The 12093-nt window shown below is 40.3% G+C and overlaps 1 protein-coding gene across 1 annotated transcript; it reads right to left on the bottom strand.

The window, feature by feature from the left end:
- Positions 1–921: 921 nt before the first annotated feature.
- Positions 922–11928, bottom strand: cnot2 (CCR4-NOT transcription complex, subunit 2). The gene is made up of 15 exons (XM_056281745.1): positions 11891–11928; positions 10926–11054; positions 10755–10827; positions 10314–10461; positions 9940–10122; positions 8552–8631; positions 8179–8304; positions 7338–7462; positions 7105–7222; positions 4857–5013; positions 4618–4679; positions 3694–3743; positions 3462–3562; positions 1580–1724; positions 922–1126 (listed from the first exon to the last, which is right to left on the bottom strand). Exons 2-15 carry the CDS (start codon positions 11040–11042, stop codon positions 1040–1042), a joined length of 1572 nt encoding a protein of 523 aa, XP_056137720.1. The 5' UTR covers positions 11043–11054; positions 11891–11928; the 3' UTR covers positions 922–1039.
- Positions 11929–12093: the final 165 nt, after the last annotated feature.

Below are 12093 nucleotides of genomic sequence, written 5' to 3'. Positions count from 1 at the left end.
CGACACCGAGTGACATCCCATCCTGCAGATAAAGAAATATTCCGTTTTATCCACATATTGCATCCATGCTCGCCTCATAAAAACGAGGTACGAGGTTTCAAAATAGGTGTGTGTGTATATATATATATACACACACACACACACACACATCTATATATATATATACATATATACATATATATATACATATATATATATATATACATTCGTACATACATATACTCATCCATGTGATGCCAAGGAACTAAAAAAATGTACACATTTATTACAAAATAGTAACAAAGACTGAAAAGTGTTTCACTTGCTCTGGAGCAATGAAGCTTATAATTAACCTCTGTGAGAACACATCCACTCAATGTGGAAACTCAAGAAGTCTCTGAATGTTTAAGTAACAGAAACCACAGAAGAAGAGAGACACAGTGCAGAACAAAAGAAGGTTGAGGAAATAATGCGTGGTAAGAAAAAACATGAATGAATGTCAAGAGATGAAAAGGGATGTGTGGATAGGTTGGTTGAATTTCCAAAAAATAAAAAATGAAAATGAGGGAGTGTTTTCTCATGAAAAAGCACAAACAAATTTTGTGTTCTTTTATTACTAAATATAGTGCAGCAATAAACATTGCATTTCTTTCATCCTTTCACTCAGTTCTAAGGATGATACTTTATTTTTCCTTCAACACCTTCTTCCTGATCTAAATGCGTGTTCTGTCACTGTCATTGTGCCACATTGTCAGTCCTTCCGCCTTGAACACAGGCTTCAAATTCAGAGACGTAAACATAACACAGACCTTGCTCAAAACAAAAGCAAGGAAAGTAAGGAATAAAAACAGAACAACTGTTGGTGTTTTGGGCAGCATGTTAATTTAGAAAGGCAGGGTATATTTGTGCCACCATTGCACCCCACCCACCCACCCAGCTCAGTCCAAAAGCCAAATCCTCAAGGAGTAAAAGAACCCCCAGGATGTATCGAACGCAGTGCCCTCCCTGGTTGACCGAGTGGTGTACAGAAACAGCTGTGACCGTTTGACTGATCTGGGCCTTAGAAGGCCTGCTGGGCTGGGTTGTAGTTGAATGTTGTTGGCACATGAGGCCTCTCTTCCAGCTTGTCATACTCCAGGTGAAACTCCTTAGAGACAGAAATACCATTTCAAGTCAAGTTAAGTCTATTTTATTTGTATAGCCCAACATCACAAATTACAAATTTGCCTAAAGGGGGCTTTACAGCAATACAACGTCCTGTCCTTGGACTGTCGCATCAGATAAGGAACAACTCCCTAAAAAAAAAACCTTTAACAGGGAAAAAAAAATAGGAAGGAATTCAATTAGCAAAGAGAAACTCAGAGCCACCAAAAAAAAAAAAAAAGATGCATTTACTCGCAGGGTAAAAGAAATGGAATGATGGGGCTTGTGCAGCTCGAGATTTCATGTTGGAACACAAGTGTTGTACAACAAACAAATGTATAGTAAAAGCTCCGTAAATTTACATCAATAATAACCCAAGTGAAAGAGGCCATAATTCAACTAGCAAGACCATTTAAGTAACTAAAAGAAGAAGATACACTTAATATAAAATTATTACCTTGGCTACCTTTCTCCAGTTATGACAATCAAAGTAGTAATAGGTTCCCCTCTCGTAGGTATTGGTCTTTAGTGTGGGCTCCATGCCAGGTGCTCTTGTGATCCAAACTCGCTCCTCTTTGTGGTACCGCCAGTCCCGGTTAAAACTAAAGAGAGAAGGGGAGGAAAAAGCAAGAGCAAGAGAAAGAAAAGAGACCCGCACAATTTTACTCCAATTCTATTTCAACTAATAGTGGTGTTTTTTATTTATAATTTCAGTCACACATTGACCACATTAATTCTGTGGACAACCACATCAAGTTCACCAGGGAGGATGTGAAAAACGACAGGTTAGCCTTCTTAGACTGTGAAATTGCAATTGGTGATGGGGGACATTTGATTATTGATGTTTACCGTATACCAACACATACTGATCAGTACTTAAGGTTTGACTGTCATCATCCACTGGAGCACAAACTAGGAGTCATCAGGACGCTGTACCACCAAGCTGACAAAGTCCCCACTGACACAGCAGCCGGAGAAGGGGAGAAATCCCACATTAAACAGCGTGTTTTGGTGTTTGAAAGCAATTGAGACGTGTATTTTCCAATCACCGTCTCAGTTGCTTTCAAACCCCAAACACGCTGTGCCAGAAAGTGGTCCACCCCAAGGATTGGGTCCCCTGGCACAAACAGAGCAATATAGTGTACACTGTTAAGTGCCAGGAGGATTGCTGTGACTTGTACATCTGTGAAACTAAACAGACATTGGCCAAAAGAATGGCACAACAAAGGAGAGCTAACACGTCAGGCCAGGACTCCACAGTCTACACCCATCTACAGGCCATTCTTTCAAGGATGAGGATGTGGTCATCCTTGATAGGGAGGAACACTGGTTTGAATGGGGAGCCAAAGAGGCCATCTACGTGAAGAGGGAACGGCCATCCCTGAATCGGGGGGGGGGGGGGGGGCTTAAGAGTACATCCAGCATTCCTCCCTATCAAGGATGTGCACATCCTCATCCTTGAAAGAGTGGCCACTGGCCTGTAGATGAGTACATCTGTGTCGCCATCTTACAATACTGTGATTGCAAACATTCCCAAATCCTGTGAATAGTACACATGACCACTGCAACTCTAGTTAATAGGCAGACCCATATTTGCATATGAAACTGATCTTTGGTTTCAGTCGTTATGCAATTGTATTGTTTATATGGTTGGGGATACCTGCAGTAGTTTAGACTGAAGATTAGATTTTTTACATTACATTACAATCATTTAGCCAACGCTTTTATCCAAAGTGACTTACAGTAAGTGCATTTAATGTAGGAAATCGGGAGAACTACTAGTCATCAGAGGTCATAAGTGCATCTTCTCTCTAAACAAGCATCTAAAAGCAAAACGAGTGCTAAAGTAAAAGCGCAAGAAAGAATTTTTTTTAAATGAGTGAATACAATAAGTGCTAAGAGCAAGTAATAGTAGTAGTTCTTGAAGAGGTGAGTTTTCAACCTGTGCCGAAAGATGGGCACCTAGAGGAGTGATGAAATCTGTCAATAAACATTGTATCCAGATGAACTGATTCAACTGAAATTGTTTTCCTCAAGGGAACCTAACCTAAGGGAAAGCTTAATGAGAGAGGGACTGGATCGTCGTCCTGTTTTAAAATCATGACACACTGTGCTACCATGGTGCCTTAAATATCAACCTACGAAGACTTTGCACTTAAAAAGACTCATCAATTTTCTCTATATAAGAAAATAAAAATGGGTTATCACAGTGATATGTGAAGAACAAGCTAAAAGGAAGCATTTTGCAATGGATCTTTGCAGTAAAAACATCCAAAATTTCAATAGTCCCAGGCGGTTTGGACAGTAAAGCCATTTACAAATGATTTGCGGCCACTCACAGCTCTACTGCTGCCAGAAGTTGAAGCAGATCTCCTCCATTCATGTAGTACAGGTAGAACAGCAGGTCTTCGCCATAGCGAGCCAGTTTAATTGCAGCCAACTTAAGGCAGGGCAGGAAAGAAGAGAATAGAGAATTGGAGTCATATATAATTAATCAACAACCACCAAGTAAATCCTCCACCAAATGACAACGATAACATAAATGTGGCATTGTTCAAAGGACCAACTTACCTTGTCCCTTATGTGTATATTTGTCAAGTACTCTGAAGGAACATGGAAGTCTAAAAGACATGGGGATGGGGTGGAGGCACACAGTTAACCTATGAGTTCCGTCTAAAGCCATGTGTTAGCAAAAATAGGGGAGAGAAGCACTCCCTAATACTTTCATGTCACCAAAAAGAATCTCACAGCCCAAACACAGGCACCCTCACAGCCCTCCCAAGGCCCAAAACATTCAAATTACAGCACCTCTAGAATAAGCACAACACCGTAAAAACTGTTGACAAGGACATAAATACACAGTAATGACTCATTTGGAAAAGTAAAGTAATCAAACAGAATTTTTTTTCTAATCCAACCACTAGTTACATGTCTTCTATTACCAATTGCCAAGTACTTAACCTTATGTGCATCTACACTTGCATTCAAAAAAAAAATTCATACAGTAGTAGTATACATAGGCTAAAATGCTACTACTGAGTGCCCACAAACCGGGGCTGAAATATTTTTTTGAGTTTCCTTTATTAATCCCCTTGGGGAAATTCAGTTACTGCAAATTAACCCATCCTAGCAGTGATCTGTGAAGCTAGGAGCAGTGGGCTGCCGCCTTCATGCCGCGCCCTGTGACCAACTCCAGTTCTTTTCCCATTGCCTTGGTCAGGGGCACAGACAGGAGTATAAACACTAACTTGCATGTTTCTTTTTTTCATGGTGGGGGAAATCGGAGCATCTGGAGAAAACGCATCGCAGACATGGAGAAAACATGCAAACTCCACACAGAGGATGACCTGGGATGACACCTCCCCCCCCTCCAAAAGGTTGGACAACCCCAGGGTTCAAACCCAGGACCTTCTTGCTATGAGGCAACAGCGCTAACCACTGGGCCGCCAATTAGAAAAGAAGAATGGTTGACATAATTTAAAGTTAAAGTCTCACCAATGTCCTGAGGTCGACATGGTGCGGAGGCCCAAGGAGAAGCAAACTTGGGGTACAGGTTTCTGTAAAGAACAAGGCGTCTTAAATTGTTTTTACACTGACACGATCAACAAGAGTGTCAAAGAAACCCAAAAATCCAGAAAACAGAACGCATCCTTCCACTTACTGCATGATTCATAATCTATTTTGGCTGTAATCCATCAGTGAAGCCTAAAGCCTAGATAGGGCTGCCATCTTACTCTGGCGAGTTGAGGTTGAGTCCCAGTGTTGTGAGGTCACTTCCCAGTGCCAGATGGACCATCCCTGGATCCGTCTCTGCTGCTCGGATAAATGTCAGCAATCCAATCATCCCAAACTGGTCTGTCACCATTCCAGAGGGAATATTCGTCACACGTCCTGTAAGGGTTGGATGGCCCAGAATTTAGCACAGTCATAGAATACACTGGAAACGGACTATGTCCAGTAAGTAACATGCCATGGATTAAATGTAATGTTAATAGTCTCAAAGTATTTTTAAGTATTTCTACAACATTTCACAGACAACTGTGATCTCACAGCAGAACAGTCCAAACAGACCCTTTCTCAACAATGTTGAAATGTTCACAATGTTGCAAACAGCAAGATCTGGAAGCCTTGAAGTGTGACTTAATGATGCATGCACATTTGATGCTCACAATTTGCGGTCTATAACATAACACAACATTTACTTTTAGTAGTTTTCAGTGGTAAAGCAAGTAACTGCCTCTTAACACAGGGTTTTAAAGTGTTCACATTAACTGTGTTTCATTCTACATGTATTTATCTGAATTCTTAAGATGAAAATATAAAAAACTGAGGAAATGCCAAATTTCAATAAAAAAAAAAAGCCAGTAACAAAGTTTTTACAATCACGAAGTGGAATAATTAGTATGTTGATAAAGAGGATGTTATTAAGGGTGACAGAAATTTAATTTTTGAGTAAATTATGAAATAGGGGATAAAGAATAACCAATGTTTCAGCTATTATAATACTGGTCATTGTTTTTCCTTGCATTCGTCTATGGACAGCTTGGAATACAACCACGCAGGGCCAACATAAATCAAATTTTCCAATGGCAAGGACATTTTGAAAAGTCTCCCTTTCTCTCTCCTGGGAGCTTGCTGTTGTGCTAGCTGTTGCCACTGTGTAGTCTGTCGACTTTGTAAAATTCATTTAAAAATTTGTGCAACATACAGATGGTAAAATAGATAGTGTGATACTGAAAATATCCAGACTGCAGCTAGCCTGCCCAGTTGTATGATTAACACGAGAACAACTGGAATTTCACTCCTACCTAAAACGACCTTGGGCTGTCAATATGACGGCCGGTTTTTAAACTCTATATTCTGTCAAGATAAATACCCAATTGAGATATTAATGCATTACATGTGTTAGTATGTCTGTTAAGAAACGACTGACACAAAAATTAACATTTTAACAACTATAATACTATTTTTAAACAATTTAGACTTCAGAGAGACATGGTCAAACTTGAATAGCAAAATTTAAAAAGTGAAAATGTTACCAGATAGACAAAACAGAAAACACATATTGCTAATCTAACAAATGTAACAAGGCCTATAAAATGTGAACTGTAAAAAAGAACTGAAAATAAAGATTGAAACAGTCCCCAACAACGACCGGAACTTAAAAACTACTAGAATGATCAAGGGCCGTCAAAATGACCGCCCAAGGATCAAGATCACGGTTGTAAAGATAAATACCCAATTGAGATATTAATGCATCGCATATGTTAGTATGTCTGTTAAGAAATGACTGACAACTAACATTTTAACAACTTTAATACTGTTTTTAAAAAAATTTAGAATCGCCGCTGTCCAATACTGCAACGCCTCGGTGGTAGTCATGGTGTGTCTTAAACAGCGTCTGTAACCAGACATATTGTCAGTAATCAAAAATCAAGTTCAGACTATTACTCTGCACTGGAGAACGCTAGTGTGTTTCTAGGACAGAACAATGAACTTTGCGAAGGAAATGATGCAACCAACACACATCATAAATAGTGACATGATGTGCACGATCACGCGCAAATTACGAGCCGTCTTTTTGACTGCTCAAGGTCCTTTAAAGTAGATCTTATCATAACTTCCATCCATCCATCCATTATCTGAACCGCTTATCCTGCTCTCAGGGTCGCGGGGATGCTGGAGCCTACTCCAGCAATCATTGGGCGGCAGGCGGGGAGACACCCTGGACAGGCCGCCAGGCCATCACAGGGGCCTTATCATAACTTTTTTTTGTGCAATTGATCTAAATCTCATTTTAATGCAAATATATGCAATTTTAGGAGCATTCAAGGAGTGACAGGTCTGTATCTTTTTTTTTTTTTACAAAGTTATTAAACTTTGAAAATCCAAAACTGTCAAAATGACGGCCTTGGTCGTTCTAGTGTTAAGAAAGGATGGATCATTGGAATTGGAATGATATGATTGGCTGAGAGGACCCACCATCAGGCAACACCTGGATCCCTTTCTTCTGGTTGTTGTTCTGTACTGAGGCCGTCTTGTCTCCAGGGAACTTTGGCCCCTCTGCACTGGTTGTGCTCTTGCCCGTGGAGTTTAGGTTCTGAGGCAGATCAATGAAAATGACAAAAAAAGGCTAAACAAGTCATAAATGTCTTTGACACCGAACATGTCAAGAGACGACATCCTGCCTGAACAGGCTGTACAATCATTCTCACATTTTTGTTGTCATCATTGCTTAACGTGGGGTCTTTGTAGTTGGGGCCAGGCAGTGCGGGGAAGTCCTCATTATGGATGGAGAAATCCTGTGTTTGTTCAGTTGTCGGTTTTGTCACCATGCCCACTTGTGGGAAAGCAGGGTGAGGAGAGTGAAGCACAATGTAAGACTATGCAGTATGTCCATAGTAATGTATTCCAACAAAAAGTAAAAGCCCAAATTCACTGTTCCTTTTGTCTGAGATATGCATCTATACACAGGCTTTGTACACTATCAGGTAACGTCTTTATGCATGCTCAATAATCCAGGTAAGGAAATCACCAAAAGTTGATTCGGTTCATCTGGACACAACATTTATTGAAAGAAACGTTTCATCACTTATTTAAGTGACCTCTTCAGTCTAAACTGACTGCAGGTATCCCCACCCTTATGAACAACACAGTGGCATAACGACCAAAAACAACCATCAGTTTCATATGCAAATTGCCGTGACCATTAACTAGAGTTATAATGGCCATGTGTACTATTCACAGAGGATTGGGGAATAGTTGCAATCACAACACTGTAAGATGGTGACAGATGTACTCTCTCCCCTCGGTTAAGGGATGGTCGTTCCATCTTAACACAGATGGCCTCTTTGACTCCTCATTCAAACCAGCGTTCCTCCCTATCAAGGATATGCACATCTTCATCCTTTCAAGGATGAGACTGAAGAGGTCACTTAGATGAGTGATGAAACATTTCTCTCAATAAATGTTGTGATGAACTGATTCAACTTTCTGTGACTATCAGGGAACCTTTTCAAGAGTTGATGGCGGATTTTCTCCAGCCTGACACCTCACCATAGGGAGCCCTTCCAGCTAGTGGGTTGAGCAGTGGCGTTGGATTCCCAGTCCCTTCTCTCCGACTCCTGTCCGCTAGTGCAGGGAAGTCTGACAGATCCAGTCCTGTCACATTTTCACTTCCATCTGTGAAGGTAGGAAGGTTAAAAAAGATGACCTCCAGTGAGTTGTAAGTTCAAAACAAAAACACTACATTGCTTAAATACAAAGTAAATGTTATCGCTATAGTAGCAATGGCACAAGACAGCATTTGTACAGGAACATTAGTATGATTATTCACTATTATTGTCAATTCTAACAGTATAAATGAACTTGCTGGCCTTAATCCTGTAGTTATTACACAAGATTGTGGCTTTTAGTAAAACATACAAACCAGTGCCATTGAAGATGTTGCTTGATATTGAATTGTTCATCCCAAAAGCCTGATTACGGTTCATTCCAAATCCTGACATACTGTGGAGAGGGAGGAAAACTCCGATTCAGTGTAATTTAGAACAGAGAAAGATTTGTTCCTCTATACTTACTGGTGAGCCCACCTACACGAATATAAACTAAAAGATTGCTTTTTATGTAGATAAAAACAAACCAAGCCAATCTTGGTCTGGGATACACATGTGACCTTGATGTAATGAACCTCAAGTGCACTTATTGATTTTAATCACCTCAGCATAATGATTAAACCTCTTTTATACTGTGCACTACCATTTTGATAAACTGGTGAAACTGTCATTACATATGAGGCTTCACTTCCTTTTCCCCCCCCCCATTCACTTTCTGACTCCACCAGAAAAAATATAATAGACCTGTGTGTTATTTTCACATGGCAGCTGCGCTGTCTCAATGATGCCAACTTTATGAAATCAACTAGCAGTACTACAGTTATTTACTTTACTGCCAGTTAAATCGCATCCAAATTCTCTAATGTAACTTGTGACTACATAGGAGGGGTTTGTACATACTCTGTCAATTAGTAACAAATCAGTAACATCTGCCAATCCATGAGCTTGAATTTAAACAATAGGTAGGCTTCTGTTATACTGTACTCTACAATGTATAAAATCCCATAATGGAGTTTGACTGAAGAAAGATAACCACAATACTCTCCCCACTGGTTGCATTCATATTTCAGTGGTAAAATGCATTACTGCTTCAATGGAAATAAAATCATATATTGTTAAACATAAATCTGATTTGATTTCCATATAAACATAATCATTCTTTATTGTCTATATGAAACAGAACTGAGGGTTTTAAAGTATTAGCCGCAATTAACTACATCATGTAGCATAACATTCATAAGAACTTAAGCTTGCAATGTTCATGACAAAAATAAGTTTTAGAAATGAACAAAAGTAAGCAAACTAGCCACAGCTGGGGAGGCAGTGTCCTGGGACTCCTTGACAATTTATTCCTGGGCTGTTCCCCGTGTACTTCATACAATGACCTCATAACGTGCCGATGTAAATAAGTTTAAAATGGGAAAAGTTCAGTCATAGATTTGAACAATTTCGGTCTGGTATTAGCATTTTACACAAAACTATGACACAAATCCATAAGTATGTGTTGAACAGTCACTTTTGTGAACCATTTTATCAATCACATAACAAAGTGAGCTCCAAATATTGACTTTTACTTTCAAAAACATTCAAATATGTTGCTTTTTAATGCCATTATTTAGACTGTAGGAACTATACAGAACTGCTTATCTTTCTAAAGTGTGTGCGTGTGCATACACATCCAAGCTAGACCTGTCAAGTCTACCTGTTTATGGTAAAGGGCTGCCGTGCTGGCTGCTGTTTGGGCATACAGATGATGCTGGGAGAGCTGCGGTTTGGGCTACCCAGCCCAGAACTTCCCATACTGTTGGTTCTGCCACTCATCCCAATGCCCTGGCCAACCTGGGAGTGGTTCAGCATGTTCCTCGAGTTCATCGGCAAAGTCCCCCTAACAAAGCATGGTCAGTGCAGACTTAGTGGGTCTAGGTTTTTTCTTGTCTAAATACAAATGGCACAGCCAACAATTATGAACAAGTATGACTGCTACCGTATCAAAGGTGGCTACCATTTATGAAATGTGCATCTATATACATGCCCACACAATCTTGTATATGATTGCAAACACCTATAAACACGTACCTGCTTGGTGATGGAGGGGTATGGAGTGACATGGTGGGCACCCCTGTTGTGGGGGTGATATGACTTGGTAGCTGGGTGCCTTGTGTCAAATTGCGATTTAACTGAGGCGTATTGTTGCCCATGCCCCTTAATGAGAATCCAAGTGCACCTGCAAAGAAAAAGAGAGAAAGGAAGCAACAAAACAAAAAAACATTGTTAGGTGAACAGTGGATTTTACCTTCCAAATACAAATGTGTACCCAGGTTTGAAGGGAATTAGGTCAGCTACTAGTTCTACTGCAAGTTATATCTGATCAAATTTTCATTTAACAAAATCACGTTCAAAGTCACCCTTCTGTATTTCTGTTTGATTCAAGCCTACTTAATTTTTTTCTGAGCATGTTACATGGAGAAAGTGTACACGTATGTTAATGTCAAGACTACTTAAGCTAAGTGAGCTTACTTTGTGGACCGTACAAACTAGCACCAAGCTGCGACAATTGACCTGACGATGACGGTGAAGGAGATGACAGCATCTAGAGAAACAAGCATAAGAGTGTGAGATACATGGCTTCCCCTCTTTAATTACTGAGTGTAGGAAGGAGAGCATATGTATATAGGGACGAAAACTTACGTCTTTTTCTGACCGATGAGGGAACATCGACGGTTGGCCATAGTACATGCTTTCATCAGGAAAGTCGTTATCGACTACCTCAACGAACTCCACAAACTTCTTTCTGGAACCGAACATGCCTTTTGTCACCTGTAAGAAGAGAACAGAGGTGTTGTGTGAACGAACCCTACAATATCCGCATTATGGAGGCAGTGAGAAAAACGTCAGCCGGATGATTAAAAAAATAGAAAAGTGGACAGTTAACACTGCCATAAATCTTTGATACAACTTTCTATTGACTTCTCATGCTATTAAGAAGGCAATGATCCCTCTTGTTAGCAAACATATGATGTGTTGTCATTTTAAGTCTGGGAAGACTCAGTTTACTTCGTACTAAGCCTGTCTGACAATACTGGGGCATATTTTACGTTTCATGTGCTTAATAGCTGGCAAATGAACAACCATGTGACGTTAGGTTGTGAAATAGAGACATCATTATCATTCTCCTGCTAAAGGAAATAACGCTTGTTAGTGTGTAGATTGTCGTAAGTCAGTTGACGAGTCCACCTAGCTACAACCCCTTTGCATTAGCTTAGCTCACGTCAATTAGCTAACCGAGTGATCAGATGATTCCCTTACACTTACGAACCTAGGTTATACGTGCTAGTTAGATAACCTATGCCATACAATCTTACTGCCACCCCCCCCCCAAAAAAAAAACAAAAACATACGCATCTAGTCGTGAAGAGATAACAACTATCAACTAGCAGTCGGTGATTTGGGCCTCCTCTTGCCTCCATCTATCCGGAGGAAGCTATCCGTTTTCAGTTTGCAGCCAACAGCAGAGCTGGAGTCTAAGACCGTCGGACAGTCTATATCAAAACCAGACAAAACGGCGGGACCCATCACGGCAAATATCTAATCCTGTGGTGAAAAATGTAGCTCAAACAATTTTAAAAGGACGGAAACAACAGTAAAATCCTCACCGCATCAATTTTCCCCCGTTCTTTAGATCCAAGATGGCTGTGTGCATTCTCGGCGGAAAGAATGACCTTTACTCTCTGACCTCTCACGACCTTCTGACCACTGCCATACACAAATTAAACATGCTGCTTTTCTCCCGGATCACTCAATCGGCAGGAGTGAGAGGTGGTGCAACATTAGCTAGAGATCACTTGAAACATATCTG

Source organism: Lampris incognitus, chromosome 6, assembly GCF_029633865.1.
Source record: "Lampris incognitus isolate fLamInc1 chromosome 6, fLamInc1.hap2, whole genome shotgun sequence".
Taxonomy (NCBI): domain Eukaryota; kingdom Metazoa; phylum Chordata; class Actinopteri; order Lampriformes; family Lampridae; genus Lampris; species Lampris incognitus.
This window is presented reverse-complemented; position numbering and strand designations above follow the sequence as displayed.